Below are 24242 nucleotides of genomic sequence, written 5' to 3'. Positions count from 1 at the left end.
GAATATAGTGGGTGAGAAACAAATTATGTAACAAATGGCAGATTTTGTTGCGAAAGGTTATTAAAAGGTGTTGTTGCAATGGGCCCACATATAAAGGGGGTTGACAAAATGCAGAAAAGAAGTTCTTGTGCATTAAATATCCCAAGTGAAGTAGCAGTAGGGGTCCGAAAAATCTTGACGAACTGACCCATTAATGAGCTCATATTCTAAAATCAGGTCCCTCATTGTCATTCAAGGTATTCAGTGTCCCTTGTATTTTCGTATTATATTCCTATTCAATTGCACTCTAGACGCACTTTTTCTTTTCTCTCTCTCTCTTTCTCTCTCTTTCTCCCCCTCTCTCTTTTATTTTCCCCTATAAGAAAATTTTTTTTCCTGATATTTCATCGTATACATCCTCTTTTTCTCCTTTTTACACGAGGAAAATTGAGTATTTTCTTTCTCAGTTTTGTTTATCTTCCACCTTTACGGAAGAGAGAATTATGTTTGTCTTTCTCTATTATACAAGGGATTAGTTTTTTTTTCTCCTTTCCGAAGAATATAATAAGGAAAATGGCAATCCTCTTTTGAAAAGTGAAGTGCGGTCGAGTGCCACCTGGACGTATATTTTCTATGGGAATGTTTGAATCGCATATATATAGCTGAGAGAAAAAATTGATGATCAGTCATCATCATTAAGGCAAATTTTGCATTCAAGCTTAGTCTATGGAAGTTAATTTTTTTTTTATAAAGAAAACAATTTTGAAAAATGTATTGAAATTTTTCAAGAAAGTGTTCTCTTGGTGTAATGAATATAATGCTTTGTGACACTTGAATTTATAATACGATTTTTATGTCTTTATCGGATTCACTGAGTTATTTCGACTAAATTTATTTTTAATAAAAATTTACTTCAGGGCTCGAATCAGAGAAAGTATTTAGAAAACATGGACTAACGGACCAACAATAAATTAAAAATTACGGACCAATTACTGACAAAAATATAACCGAGTCAAATAATAGAGCATTTTACATAAAACTATATTATAAATTAAATTTTTCTCAACTATAAAATATGACCGAATGATAAAATTTATCAATTATATTATTTACCAATTCAATTATTATTTCAAGAATTTTTAACTAAAATTCTTCTTTAAATCAATATTATCTTTAATAATTTTTGAAAAACTTCTTTGACAATTTTCAAATCCATTTGTTTAAAATATTCAATTTTACGAAATTTTAATTATTCGTAAATTCTTCAATTAAATATATATTAGAAAATAAAAACTTTAAATAATATAAAAAAAAATTCAATTAATCTTTTTCAAAAAAAATAATTTCAAAATTCAATTATATCTAAAAATTCACGCTACCTATATTGCTTTTAATATTTAATTGTTATCTAAAATTTTGACTGAAATTCATTTTTAAATCAATTTCTATTAGAAAATTCTACTAGAATTAAATTATTTAAATAAAAAATAAATAATTTATTGATTGAATGATTCTTAAAATTCAATTCTCATAAAGAATTTTATCGACAAATTTTTAAATTATTGAATTCTTTTGACGAATTTGATTATCTAAAATTTTCAATAATAATTACATTTTTCAAGAAATTTGATTAAAAATTAAAATTGTATTAAAATTAAAAATTAATGGAAATTCTGCAATGAGTTTTATTATTTGGGAATTCTTCTATAAACACATTATTTTTTATAAGGTTTGAAAAACATATCTTTGAGAATTTTTAAATACATTTGTTTACAATTCAATTTTTTGGAAATTCTTCATTTCAATATATATTAGAAAATAAAAACTTTAAAAATATAATTTCAAGTTAAATTGAAATAAACTTTTTCAAAAAATTAATTTTCTGCAGAATTGTTATTTAAGAGTATGAAAAATTAAAATTTTCAAAGATTTTAATACGAAACCTTTTCAAAATTCCATTATTTCTAAAAATAATACTTTGAATATTTCAATTATAATCTGAAATTTTAGGTGGAATTAATTTTTAAATCAATTTTTATTAGAAAATTCAATTATTTAAATAGAAAAACATAATTTATTTATAAATTGAATTCTTTCGACGAATTTTAATAAAAGTTTTTAGAAAAAAATTTTATTATTTATGAAAATAATTGAATTATTTAGAAGAAATTTATAAAAAAAATTTGTAAATAATTGAATGCCTGTGAAATTTTGATTATTTTATGAACATAATTAAATTTTTGCGTAGAATTTTGTCAAAAAATTTTTTTAATAATTGAATTTTTTTCGAGATTAAAATAGTAGACATTGAAAATCATTCGTTTGAGGAAAATTTTTTGAAAATAATTGTATTTCTGAAAATAATTTATTATTAATAATGATAATTGAAATTTTGACGAAAATTTATAAAAATTATTGAACATAATTGAATTTCATCGAAGAATTTTATTGTACTTTTGAAAATAATTGAATTTCTGCAATAATTTGTAATTTCGCCAAAACTAAATTTTTTTTTACTGTTTGTTATTAAAATTCTTCTACAAATTAATTCATTATTTTTAATAATTTTTGAAAAAGTTCTTTGAGAATTTTTTAATTCATTTGTTTACAATTCAATTTTACAAAATTTCAATTTTTTGAAAATTCTTCATTACCCTACAATATATAATTAGAAAATAAAAACTTTAAAATAAATATAATTTCAAGTAAAATTGAAATATACTTTTTCAAAAAAATTAATTTTCTACAGAATTGTTACTTAAAATTATGGAAAATGAAAATTTTCAAAGATTTTAATATGAAACCTTTTCAAAATTAAATTATTTTTAAAAATTCACGCTGGAATGCTTTTAATATTCAATAATTATTATTCAAAATTTTAAGTGAAATTAACTTTTAAATCAATTCTTATTAGAAAGTTCTACGAGAATTCAATTATTCAAATACAAAAAACAATTTATTGAATAATTGCATGTTTCTTAAAATTGAATTCTCATAAAGAATTTTATCAATAAATTTTTAAATAACTGAATTCTTTTGACGAATTTTAATAAAATTTTTAAGAATAATTACATTTTTCGACGAATTTGATTAAAATTCTATTTACAATAATTTAAATTCTGCAATGAGTTTTATTATTTATGAAAATAATTGAATTACTAAAAAGAATTTTAATATTTACGAAAAGAATTGAATCCCTGTGAAAATTTTATTATTTATGAAAATAATTGAATGATTGCGAAGAAATTTATAAAAAATTTGTAAATAATTGAATTCCTGTAAAATTTTTATTAAATAATTGAATTCTTTTGGAAAATTTTATTAAAATAGATATTAAAAATTATTGAATTGAGGAAAATTTTTGAAAATAAATTGAAATTTTGCCTAGAATAATTGAATTTCGGAGAATACCTAATTTAATTATTTCTAAAGATAATTGAAATTTTGACGAGAATTTTAATAAATTTGTGAAGATAATTGAATTTTTGAGAAGAATGTTATTATGCTTTTGAAAATAATTGAATTTTTGAAAAAATATATTTTCTTACTCTAAAAATAAATCTTTTTACAAATAATTTATTGGATTTTTTTAAATATTTACTTTTTTAGAAATTTGAAACATTTCGAACAAGATTTTGAAACAATTTTTTAATTCAAAAAATTTCTTTACATTTTTGTGTTTTGTGAGAATATTTTAACCATTAATAAAATTCTTTTTGACAAAAAATGTAAAAAAAAGGAATATGTTTACACCCATTTCGACACTGTAAAGGGAAATATTTTTTTTTCTGTCTTTGTGCACTTCCTTAAAAGCGCAAATATACTTCTCGTCTCTATAAGAAAAATTATCTCAAAAAGTAGAGTTACTCTCCTTTTTCCCAGAAGACAAACCACCAATGTTATGGGCAACAGGAGAAAAAAAAGAAAAGGAGAAGACAGCCATGACAAATCGTTTAATATCGAAGAAGAGTATATACGGAAATATTTGAAAAGAAAAAGAGAGATGATGATAGTGAAGTTGAATTTTTTTTTTTTTTTTTTTTTTGGAAAAAGTGGGAAATAAAAATTCATTTGTCATTATATGTCATGTATAACAGAAAAGCACCCTAGTTTTGCGCCAGTGCGGTTAATGATAATTTCATGCCACACAACTGTTGGCATATTTTCACTGCGAATGCTATATAATCTATATATATGTATGTTTCAACACAAATATATAGAGAAATACATGAATGTATATTGTATAATTTCAATTTCCTCGAATGTCGTGACTAACTGATATAAGCTTTCCCGCACCCACATTTTCAAACACACAACTGCTGATGCATGTGCAAAAATATTTAAGCGTAAGTGATTCCTCGAAAATGATATACACTTTGAATGAAAGCATTCAGGAACGAGTCGTAAATCTCGAGGGGGTTGCAAAAATCACTCTATAAACGGTCGTTGAATAAATTACATAATAAATATTTTATTATTTAGAATAATTGTCGTAAAAATTGTTTTCGTTTGAAGAAAATATATTTTTATGCACAGGTTCAAAATTATGTAGGTAATATACCAAATTGTATATTGTAAATAAAAATTGTAATTAGGTTTACAATCATAATTTTAGGATTTAAAATTATAAACAATTAGCAACAATTCGCGCGACTAACTTCTTACTGACTTTTATTAAATAAAATTAGCAATTTTAAAAATAATACAATATAAAAATTTTCTAATTTAAATTTTTGTTGAAAACAATAAACAAAATTCAATTTTGGAGAAATTACAAATGCAGAAATTAAATTATTTTCAAAAAGAAATAAAATTCTTATAAAATTCAACTATGTTCAAAATTTGAAAAGAAATTCTCGTGAAAATTCCAATTATCATTCTAAATAACAAAATTCTTCTCGAAAGTTCAATTATTTTCATAAATGTCAAAAAAATTCTTGTCCTAATTTCAATTATTTTCAAAAATAAAATGCATTTTTCTAATTTCAATGATTTTCAATATCTAAAATTTTAATAAAATTTCCCAAAACGAATTCAATTATTTAAAAAAAGTTTTAATAAAATTGTATGCAAACATTCAATTATTTTCATAAATAATAAAAATTTCACAGAAATTCAATTATTTTCATAAATAATAAATTTTTTTTAAGGAATTCTTTAATTCTTTTAATAAAATTTTTAAGAATAATAATTACATTTTTCGAGAAATTCGATTAAAAATTAAAATTGTATTAAAAATAATTGAAATTCTGCAATGAGTTTTATTATTTGTGAAAATAATTGAATCCCAAGGAAGAATTTTATTTATTTTTGAACAATATGTAATTTTTGCTAAGAATTTTATTACTTTTGAAAATAATTGAATTTCTGCAATAATTTGTAACTTTTCCAAAATTAAATTTTTTTTCTTGATTTTAACTAAAAAGTCTTCTATAAATACAATATTTTTAATAAAGTTTGAAAAAGATCTTTGAGATTTTGTAAATTCATTTGTTTACAATTCAATTTTACAAAATTTCAATTTTTTTGGAAATTCTTCATTTCAATATATATTAGAAAATAAAAACTTTAAAAATATAATTTCAAGTATAATTAAAATAAACTTTTTAAAAAAAATTAATTTTTCATCTCAATTATCTTTATAAATAACAAAATTCTTCTCCAGAGTTCAATTATTTTCATAAATGTCAAAAAAATTCTTGTCCTTAAATTATTTTCAAAAAATTTTCTAATTTCAATGATTTTCAATATCTACTATTTTAATAAAATTTCCCAAAAAGAATTCAATTATTAAAAAATTTTTTTAATAATATTGTATGCAAACATTTAATTATTTTCATAAATAATAAAAATTTCACAGGAATTCAATTATTTTCATAAATAATAAATTTTTTTTAAGGAATTTAATTATTATTTTCATAAAAAATAATTAAAAATATTCTAGAAAATAATAATTGAATTAAAATAATGAAAATAATTTTGATGAAGTTACAGTAACAATATTCTTATAATATAAAATAATGATTTTATCTCTCGGTCATTTTTAATTATTATAAAACATGAAGATATCGATCACTCCGAGTCTTCGACTCGGAGCAATCGATATCTTCATGTTTTATAAAAAATACTTTTATAAGTTGTTTAATTTAAAAAAGGTTTGAATTTGAATGTTTTGAATGTTTTAATTCCTGTGGAAAATCCTGTTCCACAAATAAGATTAAAAATAGGAATATTGTGCAAATATTTTTCTTCTTTTTCTAAAACAAAATAATAATTTTGTTAAAAAAATTGTGATTCATAAAGAAAAATAATGCAAAATAAATAAATTTTCTATTTCTTAATCACAGTTGTTTAACAATTTTCTAATTTTCCTTAGAAGTAAAGAACAAAAATCTGCATAATTTCAATTTGACAAAACATAATATTTAACAAAATTTTAGGCTTCTAATGAAAAGAAGTGAAAAAAATTCTGATGATTTCTATTTGTCATTACAATTTTGAATTAATTGTAAAATATAAAAATAATTATAACATAATAATATAATAATAAAATATACAATCTATCTAAAGTTAACAAAAATCAAAAGTATAGACAAAAGACAAGTTCAGAGTGTGAGGGACAAAAAATGAAAGAATGAATTTTAGGATTTAAAATTATAAACAATTAGAAAATGTTCAATTTTTGGTCGCATCAGTGAATATAATAAAAATACTCAAAAAATACTATATTATAGTATTTTTTTAGTTGTAAGTTTGAATATAAGGCCAAAGAGTAATTTGAATTTAATGCAGAATAATAATTGAGGAACAAAAAGAACGTAATTATATTAACACATGTTGTACTATTTAATTGTCTCTTCCACACGAGACTATAATTTCTCCTACATTAATGCAGACACGTGCCTTTCAATTTAATGCATTGTACAAAGCAATTAAATTTATAACTCTGAAAAATTGGAAAAAAAAAATTAGTGACCATATGGCTGAAGACATGTATATACAATTAGCAAACCATTTATATTTTTTTCAAAGGAAAAATTGTGAAATTTCAATCAAACAATCGATTTTTTGCTCTCTTCAGTTTACAATATGGCGAATTTTTCTTTTTTATGTTGCAGTTTTCAAGTGGAAGTGAGTGATAAAAGTGTTTTCTACCGAAATCTGTTTTTGAAGAGAATTGTACGTACGTGATTTCTAAAGAAAGGATGGAAGACGAATGGATGAGAATCAACGAGCGGTGAGTCTTGTTAAAAGTTTTGAAAAAGTAAGAAAGGGAGTTTAGTTTTAGTTCTTTAGTGAACACCGAGTGAACACCAAAACAGATTAAAATAATTCAGTTTTGAATTGTTTGTTCCAAGACTGAAATCTGTTCCCAAATCAAAAGCAAAACCATTCGTTAACGATTTGGAAAGAATTAATCCTTTGATGGATTAAAGTTAATTATATTAGTTTAATTAAACTAATATTAATTAAATTAATTAATTATATTTAATATTAATGTTTAAATTTTGAACATAGTTGAATTTGTCAGTGATTGGTCCGTAATTTTTCATTTTTGGTCCGTAAAGTCCGTATTTTTAAATACTTTCACTGATTCGAGCCATATTATTTTTTTGTTGTCACAAAAATCAACATTTGTTTACTTTTCTGAAAAATCATTTTATGTATTTGTTTTTGTTTTCGAAAAGTGTTCATTTGTACAATGGATAAATTTGACGTAAACACAAATACCGTATTTTCCGCACATCATCATTCCTTGCGATGAATCACGCAAATGTGCCAAGTTTACGAAGCAAATTAAAATAAATCATTGTCCATAGCATGCAACGAATTTGTATACTCTCTCTCTCTGTCTTCTGGGAGTATAAAGTTAGGAAACGATTTCCGACAGTAGCGCAGAAAATTTAAGAGTTCCTTTTACGGTCTAAATAGAAAATCACCAGTCACTATTCGCCTATTTACCCCAAAGCGTCAATAGTCTACTATACAATGGTAAATATGCTCCAACTCACCAGTCCTTTTGAAAATGACGAATGCTCGCGCGCCAGATAGTAGGACACAAAATGCACTCTCGATTTGATCGATGACGATGAAAAATTAAAACTATTAAGATCAATGATTTCGCAACATTTGACTCTTTCATCGGGTGTAATATCATCATCCCCTCTACTGATTAAATGTCACGTGCGGTCACCCGAAAAGTGCGCCTTATGTCACGTTTTCATTCGGAATATATAATAATTTTTTCTCCTCTTTCTTTTTTCATTAGTTCGCTTGGCCTTTTTGCTTTTCCATCATATATCGTAAAACGTCCATCAAGCATGTCTAATGACAATGATCTCAAATCGAGGACTCGCAGATAAGGCATCTGAAAAATTAGGGGTCGAGAACAAACTATAAAGCGCTCTATATATGCGCCTTTTATATTATCGTTCGAAAATTCCGTATGCACGCCCAACCTCCCGTACACTTTTGAAAAAAAAAAAAAATGAAAAAAGAATGCTTCAACCCTTGACATATGATAATGTCCACCACGTGGATTAGCATGAATGCATAATTATTCGTAACCGCTGCCACTCTACGCGAACAGACAAGAAGGAATAAGGGGGTGTAATGTGACGGGGGGGTCATGCTCTGTTAACGGGGGTGTTTCTCTTCCTTATACGCTCATATTGAACCCCCTGCAAGGCACAAGCCAACCGGACACTGTTTTACATTATACAATAAAAGTCGGTACGAATTGATCACAAACTATATGGAGAGTGACCTTTTTAGTGAGGAATAATTTGGAGTAATTTCAATTTCTTATGCGGCAGTTGGAATGAATTAGAGTATCGGACTTTTGGGAGCAATCTAAATTAGTGGAAAGTCATCAAACTTAATATATTTTCAGTCGCTGTTTTTCTAAGGATATCAAATTGAGACAAAAAATGTATCAAAATTGTTAACAATTGTTAACAATTTTAACAATTAATTAATTAATTTTTATTTAACATTTAGAATAATTTTTAGTAAACGTTTTCCATTTTTTCTAAGGATATCAAATTGAGACAAAAAACGTATCAAAATTGTTAACAATTTTAATAATTAATTAATTAATTAATTAATTTTTATTTAACATTTAGAATAACTTTTAGTAAACGTATCAAAATTGTTAACAATTTTGATACATTTTTTGTCTCAATTTGATATTCTTAAGAAAAAATGTAGCTTTCAAATATTAAAAAAAAGTAGTAAAAAAGTAGCCATAGAAAAATTAAACTTGACAACAAAAAAAACTCGTCTTAGAAACTTCACAAAAATAAAAATTCATTCCATATTTTTTTATTTTCATGACTTTTTCCTAATTTTCATCAAAAATATATTTACTTTTTTTTTATCCTGCTAATAAAATGGAATTCCTGCAACGAGTTTCATATTATTCATGAAAGAATTTAAATATTTATGAAAATAATTTAATTCGTGCGAAGAATTTTATAAAATTTTTTAAATAATTCATTTCTTTTGACTAATTTTATGCAAATTCTAATTTAAATAATTGAATTTCTGAGAAATTTTTATTATTCGTTAAAAGAATTGAATTCTTATGAAGATTTTTTCGAAAAATTTGTTAAATAATTGAATTTTGATTTCAAATTTTATGAAAATAGTAGATATTAAAAATCATTGAATAGCGAAAAGTTTTTAAAAATAATTAAATTTTACAAAGAATTCTATTAAAATTTTTGAGAATAATTGAATGTCTGTGTGGCATTGTATTCCATTTTTTTGAAAATAATTGAATTCCTGAAAAGCATTTTATTATTTATGAAAACAATTGAATTCTTGCGAACGATTTTATTAGAATTTTTTAAAATACAGTCGAACCTCGATAACTGAGAATCCAAGGGACCGAAAAAATTTTCTCACTTATAGAGGTTTCTCAGTAAGACAGGTTTTCACTTACGAAGGTCGAATAGCGGATTGTCTTACTTACTGAGGTTATTGCACTGATAGAGGCATTGTAAGGGTTTTGTTAATTAAAGTTTTACTTTTACGAAATAAAAAATTCCTTTTAATTATTTATTTAACAAATTTAATAAAAATTGTTATTAATTGTTATTAAGCTTTAGGAAAAAAGTCTGTTATTACTGTTTGTTTTTTAGTTGTGCAATTCTTAACATGATGTTCAAGTTCATAAATTTTGTCAAAAACTGATTCATTAATATTCGTCGAAAATTCAAAAAATCTGTGAATTGTCTCTAATGCACTTAAAACTTCTTGTTGTTTTGGAATGGAAACTTCTGCGATGGTTGAATTCTCGACTTCTTCACAATCATCATCATCAAAATTGTTGTTACAATTTGCAATAATGTCATCGTCTGTCAGCTCTTCTGCAATAGGCATGTTGTCGTCAACTCGTACAAAATCCTCAAATGTTATAACATTTGTTTCGTCAGCCACAAGTGTGTTCCATTCTTCGTTGCTAGGAACAGTTTCAACGAGACTTTCTTCTGGTCCATATCCCTCTTCATTCCAAAAACCAGCTTTTTTAAAGCAATTTTTTATGGTCACATCGGTGATGGCAAACCACGCTTTTCGAGCAAATCTCATAGCATGAAGTACATTTATGTCCTGGTTACTATTCTCCTCGATACATTTTAAAGCATGTTTGACTACTTGTGTTCGGTAATGGCGTTTAAAAGCGTGGATAATACCCTGATCCAACGGTTGCAATTGGCTGGTAGTATTAGCGGGCAAAAGAACGAGTTTTACGTTGTTGAATTCTGGCAAATTCGTGTGGGCAGTGCAGTTGTCTACAAAGAGAAGAATTTTTGTTTTTTCATTTTTCATTTTTTTGTCAACTTTTTGTAGCCATTCCGTAAATATTTGCCTCGTCATCCAAGCTTTTCTGTTACTTTGATACTCAACGGGTAGAGTATTTACACCTGTATAAAGAAATTACAAATTGTTAAATAATCAATTCATTTACAGATAATAATACGGACCCTAATATTTAGACCACTTTACATATAAATAAATAATTTACCTTTAAAACATCGAGGTTTTTTTGATTTTCCAATTAAGAGAAGAGGCAATTTTTTTGTCCCTGTCATATTGGCACAATGGAGAACAGTAAGGCGATCTTTACTTTGTTTTCCTCCTTTGCAATCTTGTCCTTTAAACGTAAATGTTTTATCCGGAAGGCACTTGAAAAATAATCCGGTCTCGTCTGCGTTGTAGATGTTGTCTGGGTTATATTCTTTTAAAAGAGTTGGCAAATATTCAATCCAATGATCGCATACATTCTGATCGACAGATTTACTTTCCCCAACAATTTTTTTAAAAACTACAGAATGTCGTTTTTTAAAATTATCTAACCAACCATTACTTGCTCTAAATTCCTGAACTCCTAGTTTTTTGGCAAAATCTAGAGCCTTTCCTTTTAACAAGGGCCCATCCAAAGGGATATTTTTATCTAAAGTTTGTTTAATCCACTCCACAAGGCAATTTTCCAGATCATGAAATTCAACTAACCGTTTTCTTTTCATATTTCCACGACCTTCAAAACACTGCGATTTTATAGAGTCTTTTTCTTTTAATATTCTATAGAAAGTGGCAGTTGATAGACTAAATTCACTTTCTATTACACTTCGTTTTTTTCCACTTTCAATCTCTTTTATAATTTTTAGTTTTTCACTTAATGAAAAAGATTTAAGTTTACTCTTTGACATTTTGAATATTAAAAATAAACTATGTGATTCGCAAGCGCTTCTTGTCACAGTCGTTTTGAAACTAAATTTAAATTTGTCTGATAGGTATAATTGTATTTTGAAGAAAGACCCTTTGTTAATATGAAAATAAGCAGTAATTAAAATTAATTTTAATTACTGCCTATTTTCATATTGACCTTTAGAAAATTATAATATAGAAAAGATTCTCAGTTATAGAGGTTTGAAAAGCGCGCTTCTCTCAGTTACAGAGGTTTTATCAAGAAAAATGATTCTCAGTTACAAATTCGCACTTATGGAGGTTTTTGCATGTAAAAATGACGGGACCTGAAAATTCCTCTCACTTAGAGAGGTTTCTCAGTTAGACAAGTCTCAGTTAGCGAGGTTCGACTGTAATTGAATTTCCAAGAAAAAATTTATTACTTTTAAAAATAATTGTATTCTTATGATAAATATTATTTATTAAAATAATTGAATTCCTTCCAACTTTTTTATTAGAATTTTTAAAAATAATTGAATTTTCAAGAAAAAATTTATTACTTTGAAAAATAATTGAAAATAATTGAATAGTTGCAATGAATTTTATTAAAATGCCTAAAAATAATTAAAATTTCGGAAATGATTTTGTTATTTGTCGACATAATTGAATTCTTTCAAAGAATTATTTGTCGACATAATTGAATTCTTTCAAAGAATTATTTATATAAATAATTGAATTCTTCCAAAGAATTTAAAAAAAAACATTTTTTTAAATAATTGATTTTTTCGAGGAATTGAAATTAAATTTTAAGAATAATTACATTTTTTGAGTAATTCCTGTAAAATTGTATTATAAATAATTAAAATCCTGCGATGAATTTTATTTTATTATTTATAAAAATAATTGAATTTTGCAAAGAATTTTATTAAAATGACTAAAAATAATTGAATTTTAGAAAATAATTTTGTTATTTATCTTTAATAATTGAACTCTTGCGAAGAATTATTTATGTACCTAAATAATTGAATTCTTGGGAAGAATTTTTTTAAAATCTAAAAAAATAATTGAATTACTTTCAAAAAAATTTCATTTAAATTCTATTTAAAATAATTGATTTCATTCGAACAATTTTATTAAAATATTTAAAAATAATTAGAATTTTAGTTAAAAACACTAAAAAAAATTGAATTTTAGAAAAGTTACAAATGTTTGCAGAAAATCAATTATGTTCAAAAAATTCTTTTAAATTCCTACCAAAATTTCAAATATTTTTAATTTTAAAAATAATAAAATTCTTCTCCAAAATTCAATTATTTTTAATACAATTTTAACCGAATTTCTTCGAAAAATGTAATTATTATTAAAATTTTTATTAAAATTCTTCAAAAAAAAATTCAATTATTTAAAAATTTGTTGATTTTGAGAAACATTCATTAATTCAATAATTTTTTAAATTTTTGTATTTAAAATTTTAAGTAATTGAATTCTCGTAGAATTTTATAAAAAGAACTGTTTTAAATAATAATTTCACTTAAAATTTTAGATAATAATAATTGAATATTAAAAATATTATAGCATGAATTTTTAGAAATAATTGTATTTTGAAAAAGTTTGATTGAATTTTTTTTTTTTAATTATTTCAAGTTTTTATTTTTCTAAATATTTAATAATTGAGGCCTTGGATCCAATAACTCGCCCGACGCTCGGAGGAACGCGCAACTGCCAGTCAGTGAGCAGTGAGCGCCTCTGGGCCACTCACTGCTACCCGACTGGTATTAGCGCGTGCCTTCGAGCGTCGGGCGAGTTATTGGATCCAAGGCCTCAATTGAAGAATATTCGAATAATCAAAATTTCGTAAATTTGAATTGAAAACAAATGGATTTAAAAATTATCTAGAAATTTTTGCAAAAATTATTAAAAATAACTGATAATTGCTTATTTATTTCTTTCGAAGAGTTTTAATAAAATTTTTGAAATTAATTTTGTTTTTCGATGAAGTTACTTTGAATTTGTATTAAAAATAATTGAAATCCTGTGAGGAATTTTATTACTTAAAAAAATAATTGAAGTCTTGCAACGAATTTTTATTTCATTTTTTTAAATACCTATAATTGAAATCCTGTGAAGAATATTATTATTTATGAAAATAATTTAATTTTTACAGCGAATTTTAATTCAATTTTTTGAAATATTTGAATTCTTTTGAGAATTTTAATTAAAATTGTAAATTTCGAAAATAATTATATTTTTCTAGGAATTTATTTAAAATTGCATTAAAAGTAATTTAAATCCTAGGAAAAATTTTATTATTTATTTGACCTAAAATTTATCTGGCCGAATATTTGTTTGATCTGAAATTGATTTGATTTCATATTTATTTTAACAAATATTCATTTAACTTCATTTATGCAAAATGAGTTTTTTTAATCAAGATTTCTAATTATTAGTTTTCCTCTTTTTTTTGTGGTTTTTGTCAGTTTTTAATAAGAAAAAAATTGTTGCTACTATTTAGGGATAACTTTGGTTATTCGATAGTATCAAGTAATAATTAGTTTTAATTCACGATATAATGATATTTTTTTGTCTGGTATTTGATTAATGGTGTTTTGAAATAATATGTTAACTATAATACTTCACGGGGGGGCTTTTTCGTTTTTTTTCTTTTTTTTTTTAAAAAAATGCACATATCATCAGGAAATAGTGTGTTTTACTGCAAAATAATTACAGTGAAAGTCGGTATACGATATGATTACAAGCTATAGACATAATATTATATTCTATATTTTGGGAGAAAAATTCATTAATCATTGTCAATTTTTCACGCTATCTGTATATTACAGGAGAGGAATTGTGACAATAATTTTCCTTTTTGTCACGCTTGCAAAACTTGAGGATAATTTGTTTTCATTTGGACCATATGCTCTCAGCGTGGTTTTGTTATATTTTTACAATTGTGTTTTCGATATTGTTTATTTATTGATATTGTTTAATTCTATTGTATTTTAATTCAGAGGATTTTCTCTTTATAATTTTCATTTTATTTTATAATTTTTTATAAATTTCCCTTTATCTTTATAAATTTTTCCTTTATTTATTTAATTATATTAATTTAATTTAATTTAATTTAATTTAATTTAATTTAATTTAATTTAATTTGATTTAATTTAATTTAATTTAATTTAATTTAATTTAATTTAATTAAATTTAATTTAATTTTCCCTTTATTTTCCATATTCGCTTTTTTCCTATTCACTTTTTTTCTACGAAAATAAAAAATTTTGGTGAAAAATTTTGCTGGTGGGAATTAGAACTGAAATTCGGATATAGGAAATGACACTCTTTCGGTTATTTAGAAATTAAGAAAACTTATGAAAAATCGATAATTTCTCGATGACTGTGGAAAAATATTGAGCATTGCAAATATCTTGAAAGGAAAATAACAAAGACTTTTAGACGTTTGTTTGAAAATTTATGGGGTTTGGAAAATTTTTATTATGTCATGGTACAATTTCACGCGTCGGTATATTGTATATGTCATCGATATAGGGTATATTTTGTCTGCTTAGATCGAAAAATTTATTCTCTTTTTTCATTATACATAATTTTAATTTTGCAAATATCTTTTTTTTATTTTTCTTTTCAAATTTAGAATTTATGTTACTACTAGAGAAAGGAGGGGGGATCTACTACCAAAAAAAGGTTTTTCTATAAATCTTTAATTTCTTCTATAACGAAATTTTCATATTAAATTATATTTTGAAAATAAAAGTAAAAATTATTATAAACAAAAAAAGGTTAATTGCATACATATGAGAAATATTGCAATTTTATGAAATTTCAATGTTCAATTAATTTTATCAGAAATTTTAAAGATTAGTTAGGTTTTTAAAAATTTTAATAATTCAAATTCTTCTAAAATTTGACTGGACAGAATACGACGATTATTATATTTAATAATAATAATAATGTTTAAAAAAATGATTTTTATAAATTATTCATTTGAAAAGTAGAGTAACTGTTTTGATATGTTTATAAGTAAATTACACAACCGTTGAGAGCGTCGACAGGATAATTTCTGCGAGGGACGTGTAAAATTATCCGCAGTTAGTCATCTTGAGAAAAAGGAAAAACGAGAAAAGTAAAAGACAAGCTGCTTTCTCACTGCTAATTGGCGGGGATGACGTATGGTCTTTTTAATTGGCTGAACGAGCCGAGGCGCGAACATATATCCTCTCTCTGATTTTATTTCTCATTTTTCCCTTAAAAATGATCCTCGGAAATCAATGAGTGGAAAATATTTGCACTTCTTGTTTTGCCATTAATTTTTTTCTATTATTTTTTAATTTCAAATTTGAAATGGTTTTTATTTTTATAAAATTTTTTAATAAAAACACGCAGCTCTTCTAAGAATATCAAATAGAGACAAAAAACGTATCAAAATTGTTAACAATTTTGAAAAACTAGAAATTAAATTTTTCATAATTATAAAACATGAAGATATCCATAACTCCGAGTCTTCGACTCGGAGTCATCGATTTCTTCATGTTTTATAATAATTAAAGATGGCAATTTGATGAAATTATTATTTTATTTTATATAAGAATATTGTACTTCTTTGAAATTATTTTTATCATTTTAATTCAATTAAAAGTTAAATTTTCAACTAAAATTCTTAATTAATTTTTGGAAAAGTTCTTTGACAATTTTCAAATCTATTTGTTTACAATATTCAATTTTACGAATTTCAATTATTCGTAAATTTTCCAATTAAATGTATATTAGAAAATAAAAACTTGAAATAATTTCAAATAAAATTCAATTAAACTTTTTTAAAAAAATTAATTTCAAAATTCAATTATTTCTAAAAATTCACGCGCTATATTGCTTTTAATATTCAATTATTATTTAAAATATTAACTGAAATTCATTTTTAAATCAATTTTTATTAGAAAATTCTACTGGAATTCAATTATTTAAATACAAAAATGAAAAAATTATTGAATAAATGAATGTTTCTCAAAATCAACAAATTTTTAAATAATTGAATTTTTTTGAAGAATTTTAATAAAAATTTTAAGAATAATAACATTTTTCGAAGAAATTCGGTTAAAATGGTATTGAAAATAATTTAAATTCCGTGATGAGTTTTATTGTATTCATGAAAATAATTGAATCTATGTAACAAAATTTTATTATTTATAAAAATAATTGAATTATTGCTAAGAAATATATAAAAAATTTATAAATAGATGCATTCCTGTAAAATTTTTATTATTTATGAAAATAATTGAATTTTGGAGATGAATTTTATTATTTTTAAAAATTATTGAAATTTTGGTAGGAATTTAAACAAATTTTTGAACATAATTGAATTTCTGCAAACATTTGTAACTTTTCTAAAATTCAATTTTTTTTTTTTTTTTAGTGTTTTGAACTAAAATTCTTCTATAAATCCATGACAATGTTTATAAAATTCTTATTATGAAGAATTCAATTATTTTCATGAATAACAAAATTTTTCACAGAAATTCAATTCTTTTTAAACATTTTAAAAAAATTCTATGCAAAAATTCAATTATTTTCATAAATAATAAAATTCATCGCAGGATTTCAATTATTTTTTAAACAATTTTATAAGAATTGCTCAAAAAATGTAATTATTCTTAAAAATTTAATTTCAATTTCTCGAAAAAATTAATTATTTACATAAATATTAGAATTTTTTACAGGAATTCTAATTATTTTCAAATATTTTAATAAAATTGTTTGAAAGAAGTCTATAATTTTAAATAGAATTTAAATTAAATTGTTTTGAAATAATTCAATTATTTTTTTAGATTTTAAGAAAATTCATCCCAAGAATTCAATTATTTGTATAAATAATTGTTCGAAAGAATTTAATTATGTCAATAAATAACAAAATTATTCCCAAAATTTCAATTATTTTGAGACATTTTAATAAAATTCTTTGCAAAATTAAATTAATTTCATAAATAACAATATTCATCACAAGAATTCAATTATTTTTAAAAGTAATAAATTTTTTCTTAATTATTTGTGAAAATAGTTGAATCCCTGTAAAAATTTTATTATTCATGAAAATAATGGAATTATTGCTAAGAAATTTATAAAAACATTTGTAAATAATTGAATTCTTGTGAAATTTTTATTATTTATGAAAATAATTAAATTCCTTTAGAAAATTTGATTAAAATAGTAAATATTAAAAATCATTAAACTGTAGAAAATTTTGGAAATAATTAAAATTTTACCAATTTTTAAAATTAAATCTTTTTTAAATTCAATTATTCCTAAAAAATCCTAAAATGATCTTTTTAACTAAAATTCATTTTTAAATAAATGTTTATTAGAAAATTCAACTAGAATTAATTTATTTAAATATAAAAATAAATCCTTAAATTCTCTCGACAAATTTTAACAAAATTTTAAAAAATAATTACATTTTTCAAGAAATTTTTTTAAAATTGCATTAAAAATAATTGAAATTCTGCAAAAAGTTTTATTATTTGTGAAAATAATTGAATCTCTAAGAAGAATTTTATTATTTTTTAACATAATTAAATTTCTACAATAATTTGTATTGCAACAAAATAATTTATTGAATAATTAAATGTTTCTTAATATTCAAATCTCATAAATAATTTTATCAACAAATTCTTAAATAATTGACTTCTTTCGACGAATTTTAATAAAATTTTTAAGAATAATTACATTTTTCGAAGAATTTGATTAAAAATTTTTAATTCTATTAAAAATAATTGAAATTCTTCAATGAATTTTATTATTTATGAAAATAATTGAATTTCTAAAAATCATTTTATTATTAACGAAAATAATTGAATCCCTGTAAAAATTTTATTATTTATGAAAATAATTAAATTATTGCGAAAAAATTTATAGAAAATTTGTAAATAAATGAATTGCTGCGAAATTTTTATTATTTTATGAAAATAATTAAATATTTGCCAAGAATTTTATTAAAATTTTTAAAAATAATTGAATTTTGGAGAAGAATTTTATTATTTCTAAAAGTAATTGAAATTTTGATGAGAATTTTTAAAAAATTTTGAACAATAATTTGAATTTCTGCGAAGAATTTTATTATTTTCGAAAAATTATTGAATTTGTGCAATTGTTTGTAATTTCTCTAAAAATTTTTAAATTATATCGTATACAATTTCCGAACTTTTTCGTCCTTTTTTTAATCAAAATATCAAATTATGGACTTTACGGACCTTTTTTTAAAAAAGACGGAATTTTACTTTAAGAACCTAGTTCGGGCATTGTGTCAATTTGAGACAAAAGCGTATGAAAATTGAGGGTCCCTATCAAAGAACCGGTTATAAGTTTTTGAGACTCAAAATTGTCGACTTTTAAATAAAAAAAAGGATTTAAAATTTCAATTTCTTGAAAACATTTCGTATTTGTATGTATAACGATTACCAAATACCAAAATGTTTCTCAAAAAATTGGGATTAAAAACAGTTTAATTTTTGACTAACAGGGATTTTGAGTTTAAAAAACTTATAACTGGTTCTTTGATAGGACCCCTCAATTGTTAACAATTTTGATACGTTTTTTTTTTGTGTCAAATTGATATCCTTGGAAGAACAGAATTTTGAATATAAATTTTAAATACATACTTGATGGAAAAAGCAAAGAATACTAAAAGTTTATTATTCCTAAATACACAAAGTAACGATATATCTCGTAAAAAGAAACCGTTTTCGCGAAGTATATTCACGACACGGATTTATGTGCCGTTTGGCTATTATTCCCAATTTTCTCAGCGTCATCAACTCTCGAGACGATATTTTGAAAGGGCTTTTTGGTTGGGTCTTACAATTTTTGGACTTAATTCGATTGCGTCACGGTGTGGCCTGATGATCGCATCTGCGGTGTGACTTTTTAACCCCTCGAATACTGTTGACCACATCTTCCTTCAACAGGAAAAGAAAATTTAAGGCGTCACGGGATATTAGGCCCCGTTTTTAATTCTAGCTCTGAGGAGATACCCCCTCGAGAAAGAGAGATGATGTCCTCCGAATGCATATTCAATTCACACAACCGAAATTATTCCTATGTATATATTCTATAGTAAAAAAATGAAGGAAAAAAATTGTCGTCGAACGTCAAAATGACGTTGCTAAGTTTTCCGTTTTAGAATTCGTCACGAATTTTTCAAAAAAAACTTGTTTGATTTATTTATAATTAGGTCGAGGTTCGAGTGGTGCTCTAAATTTTTATTAAGAATTGATTTTTTTTTCTTTGGAGTGTTCATTAGATTTATTTTTTCTCATTTGACATAGATTTTTCTTTAGGTGGTCAAAAAAAAAAAAAAGAAAAATTGTGACTAGATTCTGGACAGATAGGAAAAATGGATCTTAAAGGTTGATTCAGGTGAATAAGGGAAATTCCCATGAGTCCTTTGTCATTTTTCTGTATTTGAAGTGCGGTGCGCATTTTCAAAAGGATCACTGTAATAATATCTAATTTTTCCCCATTGGTCAAAGGAATCGGTTTGTGAAAAACTGTTATAAGAAATTGATGTAAACAGAATATTGAGGAATCATTTGAGAGAAATTCTTTTCAATGTAAGAAGTATTTAACACCTCATTTTACAATGACTCGACGAAATTTTGAATGGTTTTCTTATTGTAATCTTTGAAAAATGTAAATACACATCTCAATAAGTGCCACAACATCAAAATAGCAATTCCTGAATTTTTTGTATTTTATCCTTATTTTAATTTTTAATTACAATTTCAGCCACTAAAAGCTACTTTTCTTTTTTTTTGAGAATTTCCACTAATTTAAATTCGCTAATACTAGAAATCAAAAAACTATTCTCAGAAATTATAATCAAATTCTTTAAAACTATTCAATTATTTTCAAAAAATATTCAAAATTCAATTATTTTTAATATTCAGTATTTTCATAAAATTTCGCAAAAGAATTCGATTATTTAAAAAAAATTGATGTAATTCATCCGAAATTCAATTATTTACAAAAATTTAGAATTTTTCACAGGAATTCAATTAATTTAGAATAGAATTTTGTGAAAAATTTCGAAAAAATCAATTATTTAACAAAGCTTTTATACAATTCTTCACAATAATTCAATTACATTTACTAATAATAATATTTTTCATAGAAATTCAATTTTTACATTCTTTAAAACAATTTTTGATAAAATTCTAAGCAAGAATTCAATTATTTTTAAAACTGTATTTTAAATTAATTAATCGAAAAATTCAATTATTTTCACAAATAAAGTTCTTTACAAGAATTCAATTATTTAAAATAAAATTTTCATAATATTTATTACTAGCTGTCGTACCCGTCTTCGACGGGTTTTAGTTTCTACCAATACATTTAACAGTGTGTCTACCAATTTGGAAAATAAGGAAATAGCTCAGGAATTTAATTTGACCGGAAAAAAATAATAATTAGTTAGGTACCATTATAGCTATTTCAGTAGGAAAATATTACTATTTGAATCAGTGATTGACTTTTTATTATCAAATTAGTTATTTTAACCAATTCAAATGCAGAGAACAATATTTGTCAATTTGTAGTACTTAAATTAATGCATTAAAAATTTATCAAATTTCCCACCCAGTTTTTGGAGTTATAGTAGAGTCTAATTGGAACTAATTGTATCGCAAAGGTTACGACTGCTAAAACCTAACATAAGACCTATATTTTAGACTGAAAGTAGGGCTTAAATTTTGACCCGGGTCTGTTTTCATAAATATTATACATCAATAAAAATTAAAGTAAAAAGCAATTTTTTAAAAGCGAATTAATATAATGAAATTTTTTCTTAATTTGATTGGAAAATTCCCAGCTTTTTCCAGTTTTCCCCGTTTGGTAGTTACCCTGTTAAATGTATTAGTAGAAACAAAAAACTGTCGTAGACGGGTACGACAGCTAGTAATATAATCTATATTTTATATGAACTTAAGGAACAGTATTTTCATAAAAATAAGTAAATTTTTATAGCCATTTGTAGATTTATTTATGGATAAAATCAAGTAAATTTAAATTTAAAAAAAAAAAGATAAACCGTGAAAAAGGACAAAGCAGGAAATTTTGTTAAATAAAATAGACACCGTGTTAACTTTTGTCTTTACATTGCTCAAAACATCTCTTAAAGTTAAATCTAGAGTTAAAATAAAAAAAAACGTTTTAACATATAAGTTTTTGCCTAGTGGCATATAATATGCTTGTATTGTATCAGAGGTGACTTACAATTTCTTGACATCCTGCAATATCATTTTAATCATAAAAAATTTGCATTTTCAATATTTCTGAAATTCTTGAAAATATTAGATTAATTTGATAAATAATTCTCAATAATTACACTATTTTTACGTCAAAATAATAATCAGAGACTCCAAAAATACTACTGAATTAAACTTCATAGTAATTAGTATCGATTTTTTGATATTGAAAATATTTTTATATTTACTTATAGGATAGTATTTTTTGCAAAATTATGCTAAAATCTGACTAAATAACATATAATATTGAATTTTAGAAAGTTTAAAAGCTATCCATTAAAAATGTGAAATTTGGAAATTTTCCATTTTTTGAAGTTTTTGAAAATATTTTTATATTTACATCTTAGTTATAGGATAGTATTTTTTGCAAAATTATTCTAAAATGTGACTGAATAACATGTAATACTCAAATATAGAAAGATTAAAAGCAATCCATGAAAAATGTAAAATTTTGAAATTTTTGATTTTTTGAAAACATTTGTATACTTACATATTAGTTATAGGACTTTATTTTTTGCAAAATTATGCTAAAATGTGACTAAATAACATGTGATACTCAAGTATAGAAACTTTAAAAGCAATCCATGAAAAAATTAAAAATTTTGAAATTTTCGATTTTTTGAATTTTTTGAAGAAATTGAATATCTCCCGTTCTAATTAATATTTTTTAAATCTGTAAATTTATAAACCTTCCTTGGGTCAATACCTAATAACCTACCAAGTTGGACTTAAATCGATTTACATGTTTTTGTGTGATTGGGGTACAAAGTTTTTGTGACAGACATACGTACATACATACGTACATACATACGTACATACATACGTACATACATACGTACATACATACGTACATACATTAAATTTTTTAAGAATATTTTTGGAATCCCTGATGTCCATAATAACTAATCATGTTAACATTTTGAAGTTTTAAGCAATGTACAGACAGACATCTGATTTTATTAATAAGGATATTTCGAAAAAAAATAATTATTTAAAACATTGCTTATAAAAATCTTCTGAAGAATTCAATTATTTTCAAAAATATCAAAATTTTTCACAGAAATTCAATTCTTTTTAAAAATTTTAATCAAATTTTTCGCAATAATTAAATTATTTAATTATAAATAATAAAATTTCCACAAAAATTTAATTAATTTACAATAGCATTTTCAAAGAATTCCTAAAATTCTTCACAATAATTCAATTACTTTCACTAATAATAACATTTTTCATGGATATTCGATTTTTAAAAAGAATTGATAATATTTTAAGCAAGAATTCAATTATATTCATAAATAATAAAAATCACCAAAGAATTTCAACTATTTTTAATACTAATTTTAAATTAATTGTTCGAAAAATTCAATTATTTTCACAAATAAAGTTTTCCACAAGAAATCAATTATTTAAAATAAAATTTTCATAATATTTATTATATATGTAGAAAAAATTAATTATTTAAAATAATTTTTTTAAAATTTTTTTTGTAGAATTCAATTATTTTCATAAATAATAAAATTTATCGTAGGATTTCAATTATTTTTAATACACTTTTACAGGAATTGCTCAAAAAATATAATTATTCTTAAAAATTTAATTTCAATTCCTCGAAAAAATTAGTTATTTAATCAAATGTTTTTTTCAAATTCTTTGTAAAAATTTAATTATTTACAAAAATTTAGAATTTTTCACAGGAATTCAATTATTTTCAAATATTTTAATAAAATTGCTCGAAAGAATTCAATTATTTTTAATACAATTTTAATTACATTTTTTTGAAATAATTCAATTATTCTTTTAGATTTTAATAATATTCTTCCTAAGAAGTCTATTATTTAAATAAATAATTCTTCGAAAGAATTCAATTATTGAAGATAAATAACAAAATTATTCCCGAAAATTCAATTATTTTAAGGCACTATAATAAATTTTTTTGCAAAATTCAATTATTTTCATAAATAACAATATTCATCACAAGAATTCAATTATTTTTAAAAGTAATAAATTCTTCTTGGGAATTCAATTTATTATTTAAAAAAATTCTAATAAAGTCGATCGCAAGAATTCCATTATTTTCATGAATAATAAAATACTTTTTAAGAATTCAATTATTTTCAAAAAAATTTAATAAAGTACTACACAGACATTCAATTATTGTCAAAAATTTTAATACAATTTTTTGGAAAATTTTAATTATTTTTAAAAACTTTTCGCAATTCAAAGATTTTCAATATCTACTATTTTCATAAAATTTGGAAACAACCC

The 24242-nt window shown here is 23.1% G+C and overlaps 2 protein-coding genes across 3 annotated transcripts in view; one reads left to right on the top strand and one right to left on the bottom strand.

Moving 5' to 3' along the window:
• LOC122508019 (paired mesoderm homeobox protein 2-like) overlaps positions 1 to 24242 on the top strand; it is a 150520-nt gene that overhangs the window by 94121 nt on the left and 32157 nt on the right. For both annotated transcript variants that reach the window (XM_043621087.1, XM_043621089.1), the window contains one exon: positions 7098 to 7216. In XM_043621087.1, coding sequence (XP_043477022.1) covers positions 7196 to 7216 — 21 coding nt within the window. In that variant the 5' untranslated portion in view covers positions 7098 to 7195. The remainder of the gene's footprint in view (positions 1 to 7097; positions 7217 to 24242) is intronic.
• LOC122508015 (tigger transposable element-derived protein 4-like) lies at positions 10028 to 12069 on the bottom strand. Its single transcript, XM_043621082.1, has 2 exons — positions 11009 to 12069; positions 10028 to 10907 (listed from the first exon to the last, which is right to left on the bottom strand). The coding sequence occupies exons 1-2, from the start codon at positions 11691 to 11693 to the stop codon at positions 10081 to 10083; spliced, it is 1512 nt and encodes a 503-aa protein (XP_043477017.1). The 5' UTR covers positions 11694 to 12069; the 3' UTR covers positions 10028 to 10080.

This window comes from Leptopilina heterotoma, unplaced genomic scaffold (assembly GCF_015476425.1).
Source record: "Leptopilina heterotoma isolate Lh14 unplaced genomic scaffold, ASM1547642v1 Lhet_52, whole genome shotgun sequence".
Classification (NCBI taxonomy): Eukaryota; Metazoa; Arthropoda; class Insecta; order Hymenoptera; family Figitidae; genus Leptopilina; species Leptopilina heterotoma.
The sequence above is the reverse complement of the archived record's forward strand: the minus strand, read 5'-3'. Positions and strand labels throughout refer to the sequence as shown.